Source organism: Rhineura floridana, chromosome 5 (genome assembly GCF_030035675.1).
Source record: "Rhineura floridana isolate rRhiFlo1 chromosome 5, rRhiFlo1.hap2, whole genome shotgun sequence".
Classification (NCBI taxonomy): domain Eukaryota; kingdom Metazoa; phylum Chordata; class Lepidosauria; order Squamata; family Rhineuridae; genus Rhineura; species Rhineura floridana.
This window is the reverse complement of record NC_084484.1, coordinates 53,760,243-53,774,155: the sequence shown is the minus strand read 5'-3', so window position 1 is coordinate 53,774,155 and position 13,913 is coordinate 53,760,243. Positions and strand designations below refer to the sequence as shown.

The 13,913-nt window shown below is 44.3% G+C and overlaps 1 protein-coding gene across 2 annotated transcripts in view; it reads left to right on the top strand.

The window, feature by feature from the left end:
- Window positions 1-2,770, top strand: part of LOC133384894 (LIM and senescent cell antigen-like-containing domain protein 1) — a 100,687-nt gene extending 97,917 nt beyond the window's left edge. For both annotated transcript variants that reach the window (XM_061626760.1, XM_061626758.1), the window contains exon 10: window positions 978-2,770. In XM_061626760.1, coding sequence (XP_061482744.1) covers window positions 978-1,092 — 115 coding nt within the window. In that variant the 3' untranslated portion in view covers window positions 1,093-2,770. The remainder of the gene's footprint in view (window positions 1-977) is intronic.
- The last annotated feature ends 11,143 nt before the right edge of the window (window positions 2,771-13,913 follow it).

The following is a 13,913-nucleotide window of genomic DNA, read 5'->3' as shown; positions in this document are numbered from 1 at the left end:
AACCTTCCATGGCAAGACTAGGGTTGCATGGTCCTCCGATGAGTGCCATGCAAAAATACAACTTCATTCTGAGTATCTGAACTAGTTAAATGGAAGTCCTTTGTCCCAAAAGAACATCTGAAGCTAGAGATGTGATGTGCTCTCCTAGCACTAAAGCACTGCCATTTGTTTTATATGATGTAGCTATTGAGGCTGAGGTGAGGTTTGCCTGTTTGAAAACATGTATCCCATGGGAGTACAGTGGAAAGAAAGGAAGCTCATCCACATATGTACCCGTATCACCTTGGAGGTAGCAAAGGTCATTCACTCCACTCATGTGATATTGTTACACTGGTGAGTGACTTGTAGAAGCATTCCCATGATGCTTAAAGCCAAGTTTAGAATGGAGTCTTCAGCCATTGTGATCAGCTCTTAACCTGATAAATAATGACAATCTTTTAAGATTTCCCAAAAACATTTTAAATGGATCTATTATGATAATAAACCCCCCACAATTCTTAAGAGTGGCTTCTTGTGTGCATTTTGGGGTTCATAGCTATAACCTATTTAAGCCAAACATGCAAAGCCAGATGCCTTGTTTGTTTTTTATCACTTTTTAAATAAATACACTGTGTGTGAATGCTGCAGGGCACTAGACCCTGCTGCACAGAGTGTACCGATAAGTAGGGCTGTGATAGCTTTTTGAACACACATCTTTCTTTATGTTGGGAGAGCATTCCACCCAGAAACAAAACTAACAAGGCCATGTGCAAAGCTACCCACTTTCCTTTAATGAATGAGAATTTAAATTATGAGTCCTTTGAGTATTATTGCAAATCTTTGTGTTTGTAAAATTGTAAAAAAGTTTTTTAAAAGTGTAATCTGCACTGGATTATAGAGAATTTATATATAAAATTAAATTGGTTTCCAGCATAACCTAGAAACACATGAAAAGAATATTATTTCCATTAAGCCTTTGTCTTTCTTGCTAATCTTAGAAACAAGTTTGTGGAATTTGATATGAAGCCTGTCTGTAAGAAGTGCTATGAGAAGTTTCCGCTGGAGCTCAAGAAAAGACTGAAGAAATTGGCTGAAACTTTGGGAAGAAAGTGAGGCCTTCTGCTTCAGATCTCATCTTGCTGTGCAAAATTTAGGAAGTGATATTACTGCAGACTTATTTTTGTTGAGTCTATGAAACCTAAACAAAAAAGTATTCCAATGCAAGATTAGCTTCATACTGAAATGCTTGCCTCATCACCTTGACAGTATCCCTCTAAAGGCTCTTTACATCTTATGTAACCTCATATCCAACCATTTAAAATCTGTATTTTACACATATAAATTTGTATATTGTATATTTGCTTAGCTAGAGGCAACTAAAAAAATGTCCTATTACTGCAGGGGGACACTGGTGCTGAGTAGCCTAATTGTGCATATCTAGTCTAGCAGATTCCCTCACCAAGTAGACCACACCTCATTTTAAATTAACATCCAGCACAGTTTGTTCCTCCATGCAAAGCAGAGAACAGACGGTGTGCAAGCAAATACACTGAGGCTGCAATTCTCTGCAGACTTACCCGGGAGTAAGTCCCATTGAACTCAGTGGGACTTCTGAGTAGACATGTATCAGACTGCATAATTAAGCCCCTACAAGAGAATTTTACTGGATTGTGGCCATAGAATTGAATGTTTCTCCATACATATGCATTATTTTATTTTAATTTAAAGTCACTCTTGAACTGTAGTTTAATGTCTTTTACCAAAGCTTTTGTGGCATAAGTGAGGGATTAGAAGGTTCTAGCTCCTGAAATAGCTTTTACTTTACTGCCAATGCTGGTACTTAAATGTTAAAAATTGTGAGCCCAGTGCTCACAGCTCATAAAGTTTTTGAAACAAGTTCTTATTGTTTGACCTCTAATTGTGAACTAAAAACAAACAACAATCACATTTTCAGACTTTATGCTGTTGCCCTTGGGAAAACGTTTGATAACAAAACAAACCAGCATTCTCAACATTTAGAAGTCCATATTCTGCCAGAAAGCCTTGTTAACTATGCCTGCCAATTTACCAGGAAAAACCCTACATAATCCAAGGCTACAGTGCTGTATCCACTTACCTGGAAGTAGGTCCTAGTGAACTCGGTGGGTCTTACTTCTGAGTAGACACATACAGGATTTCAGTGTTTATAGAGATTCTATCCTTTACAGCTGCTTGGATGTGAATCTTAATGAATTAATGAAGCCCAGTACAGCAAATACAGTAATGCTTGTTCAGAGATTAATAACGTTTGTCATTAATCAATGTAAGCAGAATCTTGGTTGTAGTTCTCAAAGAAGTGCAGCAAGATGACTCTGGAATGCATCATTTGAAGACTGCAGCCCAAAGTAACAAATTGCAACATAGTTCTTCTATATTGTGAGAAATATGTCTATGCAGAGCTACTTGGATTTTGTGGAATCCCTCTATGTACCAGAAATATTCCTCTGTGTTTTTGTATTTCATTTCCTTGTGCCTTATTCTGCCATACTTAAGCAATATTAGTCAAAGTATTTACCCTTTATATGCTGTTATTTTGTATTTTTATGCAGAAAATATATGCCCAGTATTTGAAAAGGTTACCTGTATTAATCATTTTGGACTGAAGAATTTTAATTTTTTAATGATGGAAGATGCCCAAGTTTTTCAAAACAATTTTTTTCTCAGCTTAGTTCTTTCAAAATAGCACATGAATTAAAAATCTGAAAATGTCCCGGTTCTGACTGAAAACTTCAATAAAATACAGTGTTAACTACTTTCAATTTCCACCCTCTGCCATGATATGCCCCTAGCACACGTTCCTACACCACAGTGCCACCTCTCCATTGGACCAGTGGCACAGCCAGCAACAACCACACAGCCAGGCATTCCTACAAGCACTGCTTTGGAGCACACCATACACAAGGACAGGAAGGAGAGTCCACTCAACACAGCACCCACGTACCTCCTGAGGAAGGGGGATTGCAGCCTTGTTGGGACAAGGGTTCGAGATCCGCCTAGGGAGTAAGGATTTCATCTGGTAGCATGTGGCCATTGCTGGCACCACAGTCATCAATTGGTGGGTTTTCCAGGGACGCTGGAGCATTTCTGCTGTGTTTCTGCTTTTTATATTTTCTAGTTTGTAAGTTTATCCCCTCTCCTCCTGGGTGAGCAGACGTTGGATATGGCACCTGTTTCACTGGTGTGTGGGCCATGGCAACATTATATCCCCTCCCCACCCACCCCAGCTTCCTGCTATAATGTAGTGAAAGGATTGTCTACTCCTGCCCATTAGAAAAATTGTGTTAAGTACAGAAAATTACATTGTAAATCAACTAGGTCACACCTAGCATAGCAGATATGTAAGTACATAGTTTTTCTCTCCACCCCTTTTAAGAAAAAAGACAACTTTTTAAAAATCCTTTATATGAGCCTTTCCCAATTTTTGGATCCCCAGATGTTATTGCACTACAACTCCCATCAGCCCCAGCCAGCATGGCAAATGGTCAGGTATTATGGGAATTGTAGCCCAGCAACATCTGGGGACCCAAAGGTTGGGAAAGGCTGCTTTATATCTTACGTTATCTCACATCCCTTGTTATATTGGTCAGAGATGTAATCAGATCATTGTGTCACTTCAGAGCTGAACCTGGAGGTGACTGCTAGAATCTTTCCACCTCCCTACATACTTGAAATCTTCCTGGTAGATGGGTAACTAATGTCTCTCAAATCTGCCATCCCTTCCACTACTTTCACTGTCATGCAAGTCGTGTCAACATATTTTATATCAGCATATTTACAAAACAACCTAAGTATGTTATGGTTTCACCACCTGCGGTGCTGCCTGGTTATGTTCTTCTCAGCCTCTTATCAGGTATGTTTTTCTCATCCTTATCAGTTCAGGTGCCAAGGTCTTACGTTGGTTAACACTTCAGCAAAAGTTCCAGGCAGCTTCCACCTTTTCATAGCTGTCATCTGTTTTATTCTGTCAGAACTGCTTTGGTGTTTGCTGAATTCAGTGGTTTCTTAGGCCTATTTTATGTGCCGTCCACCCTGCTGCCTGGCAACTTCTCTGACCGAGCTGGCGGAGGCCGTCTCAACTGTGGTATTGGAGGAGCCCAGAACGATAGTCCTGAGTCCATGCTGAGGCTGCCTCTAGTGTTCCAGCTCAGGACTTCATGGCCTCCATGACAATCATGGGGCTGTCTCAAGTTGTCACTGGCCCAACGCATAAGGCAGGACACACCTTCAATTTGCTCCAGATGGAAGAGATGGGGAGGTGGATGTCACCCCATTGTCATGGTCAGACTACTTCTTGGTGAAGTTTAGACTTACGGCCTCGATCCTCCCCTGCAGGGATGGTGGCCAGATTAAGATGGTCTACCCCTTACACAAATAGAATCCACTGGATTCCTGAATGTCCTGGGAGAGTTCCCAGTAAATAGAGCAGGTGACCCTGTTGAAGCCCTTGTCATGCTGTGGAACAACGAGGCGTGTTGGGCTCTTGACACGGTTGCCCCTGAGTGCCCTGTCCAGCATTGTAGAGCCCAGTTTGCACCTTGGTACACCAGTGAGTTAAGGCAATGAAACAGGCTGGAGAGTGCAAGTGGTGAAAGATGTGTTGTGAGGCTGATCAGGCACAAGTACATAACCATGCCTACTGTGTGGTGGTGAGGGCAGTAGCCTTCCAGTGGAGCTTTTCTGCATTGTGAGGGGTGTGTTGACATCAACTCCAGGAAATAGTTTTAGACCCTTTAGACACCCACTGTGAATTGTTTGCAAGGCACTTTGAGAGTAAAGTTGCTCACCTCCATAGCAATCTTTATCCCCCATCCACATCTACTGTAGTCCCCAGTGAGATGCCGAATGCAGTGTCTGCTGAAACTTCTTGTGAAGGGTTTCAATTGATGCAGCCTAATGACATGAACAAAGTACTTGCGACTATGCCACCAGCAAAGTGTCCTATCGAACCTTGCCCTTTTGGGCTTATTAAAGCTTTCCAAGGGGTTTGACTGAGTGGATTCAGGGTGTGGTCAACATGTCATTGCAGGAGGGAGTGGTTCCAGCCACCCTGAAAGAGGTGGTAATCCAATCACTCCTGAAAAAGCCCACCCTGGACTCATTGGTTTGTGACAACTACCGCCCAGTCGCAAATACCCCCTTTTGGGGGGAGGTGATCAAGAGGGTTATGGCACAGCAATTGCAAATACTCTTGGATTAAACACATTATCTTGACCAATTCCAATCTGGGTGCAGGCCTGGTTATGGGACTGAATTGCCCTGATGGATGACCTTTATCAAGAGAAGGACAGGTGGAGTGTGACCCTGTTATTCTTACTTGATCTCTTGGCTACCATTTGATACCATTGACCATGGTATCCTTCTGAACCAACTTGGTGAGATGGGTTTCAGAGGCACTGTTTTACAGTGGTTCCGATCCTCCCTCCAGGGTCATTTTCAGAGAACCGCATTGAGTGATTGTCTTTTGGCCCCCTGGCAGTTGAGCTGTGGGATGCCACAGGGTGCCATTTTGTCCCCCATGCTGTTTAACATTAATATGAAGCCCTTGAGAGTGGTCATCAGGAGATTTGGGAGAAGGGGTCAGCAGTATGCTGATGATATCCAGCTCTATTTCTCTGTAACACTTGAATCAGGAGAAGTCATGCAAGCCCTGGACTGCTTCCTGCACTTGGTGGTGAGCTGGATGAGAGCCAATAAACTGAGTCAATCCTAGCAAGACAGAGGCACTGTGGGTTGGTGGCTCCTGAGTTTGGATAATTGATCAGTTGCCTGCATGGATGGAGTCATACTCCCTCTGAAAGAACATGTTCATAGTCTGGGGGTGCTCTTGGATCCATCTTTGTCGCTAGAGGCCCAGGTGACCTAGGTAGCTTGGAGTGCCTTTCACCAGCTTTAGCTGGTAAGACAGCTGTGGCCATTTCTGGACCAGAATAGCCTGACCACTTGTCCATGCACTGGTAACCTCCAGGTTGAATTACTTTAATGCACTATATGTGGGGCTGCCCTTGAGGTTGGTCCAGAAGCTGCAGCTGGTGCAAAATGCGGCAATGTGACTGCTCACTGAGGCAGGGTATTGCCAACATGTCACCTCCCTGTTGAAAGAATTGCACTGGCTGCCCATTAGCTATTGGGCTAAGTTCAAGGTTCTGGTTGTGGTGTACAAACCCCTATGCAACTTGGGACCAGGATACCTGAAATATCATCTTACCCCTTATATACCCACTTGATCATTATGCTGTGCAGGTGAGGGCCTCCTGCAGATACCATCTTATCAGGAGGTCTGTTCTGTACAACATACGAAGCGGACCTTTAGTGTAGTGGCACCAACCCTTTGGAATTCCTTCCTCTTAAATATTTATCTCTTCCGTGCCTACTGAAGACCTTCCTCTTTCAACAAGTCTTTTAAGTAGAGACCTTATCCAATATTTTGCTGCCACCATCAAATCATCAATCTGCTGCCCAGCGGAGCTCTTCAGAATTGTCCGGGGGCTATTACACTCTGGCCCCAGGGACATGATAGAACCATCTGAGGCCCGCTGTAATGAATTTGCTAGGCACTTCCAGAATAAAATCTTTAGCATCTGCCAGGACTTAGACTCCAGTGTTATAGCAGGTGAATCAAGCGGGTTATCCAGAGCACAGCCTTGTCCCGATTTCTTAGATAAGTTTCAGTTGGTGCAGCTTGAGGACGTTGACAAGGTGCTTGGACAGGTTCGTGCAACCACTTCTGTGCTGGATCCTTGCCCTTCCTGCTAATAAAAGTTAGCAGGGATGGAACAGCCGGCTGGGCCAGGGAGATGATTAATGCCTCTCTGTGAGAGGGGGTGGTCCCTGGCTGCCTGAAAGAGGCAGTAGAGAGACCATTCCTGAAGAGGCCCTCCCTGGACCCAGAAAATCTTAATAACTATTGGCCGGTAGCAAATGTTCCATTCCTGGGCAAGGTCCTGGAACGAGTGGTGGCAGGCCAGCTCCAGACACTCTTGGATGAGACCGATTATCTGGATCCATTTCAGTTGGGTTTCAGGTTTTGGCATGGAAACAGCCTTGGTCACCCTGTATGATGAGCTTTGTCGGGAGAGAGACAGGGGGAGTGTGACTCTGTTGATTCTCCTTGATCTCTCAGCGGCTTTCGATACCATCGATCATGGTATCCTTCTGGGAAGACTAGCTGAGTTGGGAGTGGGAGGGACTGCATGGCAGTGGTTCTGCTCCTACTTGGCAGGTCGCCTCCAGAAGGTGGTGCTTGGGCAACATTACTCGGCACCCTGGACTCTCCAGTATGGGGTTCCGCAGGGGTCAGTTCTGTCCCCCATGCTGTTCACCATCTACATGAAACCGTTGGGTGCGGTCATCCGGAGCTTTGGAGTGTGTTGCCATCAGTATGCTGATGACACGCAGCTCTATTTCTCCTTTTCATCTTCTTCAGGTGAGACTGTCAATGTGCTGAACTGGTGCCTGGCTGCGACAATGGACTGGATGAGGGCTAATAAACTGAGGCTCAATCCAGACAAGACTGAGATGCTGCTAGTGGGTGGTTCTTCTGACCAGATGGTGGATGTCCAACCTGTTCTGGATGAGGTTGCACTCCCCCTGAAGGAGCAGGTTCGTAGCTTGGGGGTTCTCCTAGAACCATCTCTGTCACTTGAGGCTCAGGTAGCCTAGGTGGCATGGAGTGCCTTCCACCAACTTTGGTTGGTGGCCCAACTTCATCCCTATCTGGAGAGGGATAACCTGGCTTCAGTTGTCCATGCTCTGGTAACCTCCAAATTAGATTACTGCTATGCACTCTGTGGGGCTGCCTTTGAAGACGGTTCGGAAACTGCAGCTTGTGCAAAATGCAGCAGCCAGATTGGTAATGGGGACCAGACGGTCCAAACATATAAAACCGATTCTGGACCGCTTGCATTGGCTGCCTGTATGTTTCCAAGCTCAATTCAAGGTGCTGGTTTTAACCTATAAAGCCTTACACGGCTTAGGACCACAATACCTGATGGAACGCCTCTCCTGATACGAACCCACCCGTACACTACGATCAAGATCAAAGGCCCTCCTCCGGGTGCCTACTCCAAGGGAAGCTCGGAGGGTGGCAACAAGGGAGAGGGCCTTCTCAGTGGTGGCCCCCAAATTATGGAATGATTTCCCTGACGAGGTGCACCTGGTGCCAACACTGTTATCTTATCGGCGCCAGGTCAAGACTTTCCTCTTCTCCCAGGCATTTTAGCATGTGTTTTAAATTGTTTTAAATTTTTAAATTATGTTTTAAATTATTTTTAAAATATGTGTTTTAAATTGTATATTTGTTTTAATGTTTTTGGTTGCTGTAAACCACCTAGAGAGCTTCAGCTATGGGGCGGTATACAAGTGCAATAAAATAATTAAATAAATAAAGTCTGCGTCTGTGTTGGAATTGCTTTTTAAGATGTTTTTGAAAGCTTTTTTAGAAAAGATATTTTTAAAGATGTTTTGTTTTAGTATGTTTTAATGTGGTGTAGTGGTTAGAGTGTTGGACTACAACCTGAGAGAGCAGGGTTCGAATCCCCACACAGCCATGAAGCTCACTGGGTGACCTTGGGCCAGTCACTGCCTCTCAGCCTCAGAGGAAGGCAATGGTAAACCACCTCTGAATACCGCTTACCTTGAAAACCCTATTCATAGGGTTGCCATAAGTCAGAATCGACTTGAAGGCAGTCCATTTTCATTTTTCCAATGTCTGTTTTTATGATGTTTTAGTGTTTTTGTTTGCTGCCCTGGGCTCCTATTGGAAGAGGGGGACATACATTTATTATTATTATTATTATTATTATTATTATTTCGGCCAAAGGCCCTCAAGGCGGCTTACAAGAAAAATAAACACAGGTATAAAAATACAATAATATGCAATATAAACAATACAATATACAAAAATTAAATTAAATAGAAACAACATTATCATTATCGACACCGCCAAGAAAGAAGAGGTGATGTTAGCGGGGGCTAACACTTTAACAGTGTTGCTGCTAAAAGTCCAAATTCTCACAGCTCAGGTAAACTTCCTGAAACTGTTATACATCCTGCTGGCACCCAGGATTATTATTATTGATGATGATGATGATGATAAAGCACACTTTGTAAAATATCACAAGGTGGTATACAACCTAAAAACACTGTGTTACAGTAAAAACATCAAGCACCTCAGCAAAAGCTGGTTGTCAAAGAATCTTATGACTGAAAGGACTATCTGAATAATGCAATTTTGAGAAGGCATTTAAAAGTGAATGGGGGTGACTCCTGCTGAACCTCTATTGGCAAGAAGTTTGGCAGGGCCTGCCACACTAAAGGCTCAGCCCCTGGCAGTGGCCAGCTGAATCTCAGAAGCATGTGGGACTACAAGTGCCCCATTAGACCCCAGTGACTGAGACAGAATGTAAGGAATCAGAAGGTCCTTAAGATACTTTGGGCCCGAGTTTAGTTGCTTTGTGAATTAATACAAGAACCTTGAATCTGGCCTGGTAGCAAATTGGTAACTATTGCAGGTTTCAGTAGGAAAGTAATATGTTGCCAGTAGTGTGCTCCTGCAAGCAGTCTGACATGCATTCTGCACTAGCTGCAGCTTCTGGACAGACACAAGGGCAGCTACACATAAAGCATGTTATGATCATTGAGTCTTGAGGTTACCAATACATGGATCACTGTAGATAGGATATCTTGGTCCACTGTAGATAGGATATCTTGGTCCAGGAATGATTGCAGCTTGTGCAAGAGCTGAAGCTGACAGAAGGCACTCCTAGCCACAGAGGTCATTTTAGCCTTCAAAGGTGGATCAAGAAGTATCCCCAAGCGGTGGAATCTTCAAAGGGTGTGCAACCCCATCTAGAACAGGCAATTGACCTGTCTGCCAGACACTAAAACCACTCACAAGGCATCCATCTTTCTAGGCTTCAAGCTCAGCTTCTTGGCCTGCATCTACTCCGCAACTGCATCCAGGCACTGGTCCACGGTTTGCAGAGCCTCTCCTGACTCAGATGTGATGAAGAAATAGAACTGAGTATCATCAGCATACTGATGACACTTGCTCCGAAGCTCCTAATGTCTGCTCCAAACAGCTTCATGCAGATGTTGGATGGCATTGGGGGCAAATTGGTGCCCTGTGGCACTCTGTCATGTAAACACCAGGGGGCCAAAGAGCAGTCTCCCAATGCTGCTCTTTGGACTTGACCCTGCAGGTAACAACAGAGCCACTGAAGCACAGTGCCCCCAATGTCCAACCTGTAGTCAGACCAGAAGGATATCATGGCCAATGGTACCAAAAGCCACTGAGAGATCAAGAAGAAGAAGCAGGGTTGCACTGCACCTGTCCTCCTCTCTGTAAAAATCGATCAAGGCTTATTTGGGCCTGAACCCAGACTGGCATAGATCCAGATAATCAGTCTCACCCAGGAATGTCTTCAGTTGTACTGCCACGACTCTCTCAATGACCTTCCCTAAAAAGAGAGTATTTGCAACCAGGCAATAGTTGTAATCCATCAGGGCCAAACTAACAAAAGCCATGCTAAGAAAGAAATAGAGCCTGTGTAGGCACACCTGAGCCTAGCAGCAAGACCACTGCATGGACCAAGGGCCTGGACCCTGCATGAGACAGTAACAGAAGTGGCTGGCATCCAAAAAGATGGGGGTGAGGGAAGGGAGGGGAGAAGCCCCAAGATGCCGGAAAAAAAGGAACGCAGGTGATAAAATTCCGATGAATTTATTGAAAAAATAAGCCCAACGCGTTTCAGCCACATAAAACTCGGCCTTCGTCAGGGGCTAAAATGAATAAACATAAAAATATCAGTGATTAATCCATATGAAATTGCTACATACAACGTACAACCAAGCCATAAACAGGAAAAGGAACAAACTGAATACTCACGTACCAAACGTGGAATCTGTATACAGAGTCGTCTAATAATCAAAATGTACAAATACTGCAAAGAAGCTATAGTTCTGCACAATAGAGTGAATCAAGTAACTGCTGTAGTGGAGAACACAGAGTTATATATGCTCGTAAAAAGTCTCCATAAGTTCTCTGGCTGAGGAATTAGCCGCAGCTGTAAAGGAGGGATCGTCTCTAAATAGCGAAACTAAATACCGAAATATACAGATTTCACATTCGGTACGTGAGTATTCAGTTTGTTCTTTTTCCCGTTTATGGCTTGGTTGTACATTGTACGTAGCAATGTTACAATTGCTTGGCTAACCCCATTTTGGTTCAAGTGGAACCCAGGAGGTGCAAGGCCAGGAACTATAGTCCCACCCCCACTCTCACACACCCCCACCTAATGGTATGGCTGCTGATGAGGTTTTGTGCGAAGGGTAACAAGGGCAGAATTAAGATACAAAATTAACTAAAAACTACTGCATAAATGTTCTGCATAAATGTTATCTTTTCCTTTGGCAGACTTCCCTCACCCACAGTGAATTCCATTGTTCGTTAGGAGCCTTAGTTTTTCAGGGTCAGTTAGAAATACACATGCAGATACACACACACACACATACACAAAATCACCAGACTTTCAGACCCCTCCTTGGCAGGAGGGGGAGAGAGGAAAAAGTCTTTTAAAACCAAGGCTTGAATCTAGTAAAGGAGGAGGAAAAGAGAAGGGGAGCTGAGGAACATCAGAGCTCCAACACATGTACTACGCTCTCAAGGAACACATCAAAGGACTGCAGGGACAGAACCGGGGAGAGACTCTGGGTCTCGATGCAAAACCTTGAGACCAAGAGATTCCTTCCTGGTTTTGGATCAGAGCTCTTCCACATAGCTTCAGCTGTATTCAGCCGCCCATTCCGGGCATAGGATAGGTAATCTCTCCTATCTTTCACCTCTTATAGTAATAGGGTCCTTTAATTTCTTTAGTTTAAAGTTATGAATGGGTTAGGATATTAATGATTAATGCTGCCTGTGATGTCCTTATATGTTAAAAACTGTAAATATGGTAAGTGCGGGTTTATATAGGGATATATGGTAAGTGAATTGAGTAAGAGGGGGGAGTACATGGGCTAGAATGCGGGAGAATGCTGTATGATGATTGGCTGAGCGTTTGAGTGGCTGAAGGTATAAATGAGAGGATGACAGTTGGTTCAGGGTTCTGTTTGGTGGGGGAGTTGAGAGGAGAGTGATTGGAAAGGAGTTGAAGTGGGAGGCAGTTGGGATTGAGTTGACAGAGTTCTGAGGGAGGTTTGGATTCTAATAGGCTGATATTTGGATAGAATATATATAACTGGAAACATAAGAGTGACACTATATGAAACCATACGCTTGTTAAACATTCCTAAAGTAATCTTGTTATTTCCTAGTGTTATCAAATAAATACTTTTATTGGTTTACCAAAAGCCTGATCCTTCGCTGGGGATATACAGACCAGACGGGAGGGCACGGTTTTACCAAGGCTGAAGGGAAACTGTATCTAATGGTGACAGCGGTGAAGGAAGAAATTGTAACATCGTCAAGTATCCAGAGCAACCCAGGATTGTATGCTTTATAGACAAAGATACAGGGGGGTTGTGGACAGCAAGGGCACCCAGACACAAAGTAACAAGCCATAGGGAGACTAAGGCCAAGTCTCTAGCAGTATTGTTTACAAGGAGTGGCTGGTGGTGGGATCTTGAGAGATCTGTGCTAGAGCAGAGTGAGAAAAAAATAAAAACGAGGATCCTGACTGGTGGTGTCCTGAGGTGGTGCCTAGTGAAAGGTGGTAGCCACAAGCAGGTGGGAACCTGACAGGTGGAGCCAAAGGTGGGATCGTCACACTGCCACGCACCCAAGTAATTCTGTAATGCTTTTCTACTCTTTCTCTCAATAAAAGAAAGCTTTGCTTTATTTTGGTTTGGACCTGCATTTCTTGCGGAAAATATAGATACACCATTTAGGCACATTTCAGGGCAAAGCGCTTGTTTATCCCTAACAAAAGATCCCCTCCTCTCAAGGAGGTGTGTTTCATGGGACGTGAGGGTGGCAAAGTCACACACTCAGGTTCCCACGAGCACGCGTTGGACTTATTTTTTCAATAAATTCATCGGAATTTTATCACCTGTGTTCCTTTTCTTCCAGCATCTTGGAGCTTCTCCCCTCCCTTCCCTCACCCCCCCCCGCATGAGACAACCATTTCTTTTGCCCCATTCTCTTGCAAGCTGTGAAACCATCCCCCCCTGCAATTTTGTTTGAGAAGCCATTTCTGCCAGGTAGCATTGGACAGGAACATAGGAAGGTGCCCTATACCGAGTCTCTGTATTGTGTACGCTGACAGGCAGTGGCTCCCCAGGTTTTCAGACAAGCTCGTGCACCAAGTGCAAGGCCTCTCCACCAAGGGTGCAGAAAGAGGCTTCGAACACATGAAGTTCCCTGCCTAGTCCCCTCCTCAGGCCAGCTGAAGCCAGCTCATACTAGGATGGGGAAACAGGATCCTTGTGTATCAAGCTTAATATAATGTGGAAAAATTGTAGCCTCAGGATTGAGGACATCCTGAAAGGGAAAGACGTGTGCGGCTGCCAGCTGGTCACTCCAGCAGAGTTGCTGTACTTTGGATAGTAGCAATAACAGACTGTAGGGTAGTAGAGACAGTAGGAACACCATCATCTGTTGTGCAATTGTCTGTTATGGAACTTGCAAAGGTACAAGACCGTGTCTAGAACAAGTAAGAAATAAGTAGGTGAACAACTTCACAAAGAAACAGCCAGGAGCATCCCGGTCACTGCTGCTGTTCATAGGGTTGGCCTCCCTCATGGTCCAGTTGGAACAGGGTGTGTAATAGATACTGGACTCGTTGGAGAGTGGTCTGTGGAGAGTAGAGGGTGACACAGCAATAAGAGTAATAGCTACATACACAGTTGATCCCTGAATCAGGATGCACAACAGATGTAAGAGAGAGGTGTAGTAGCAA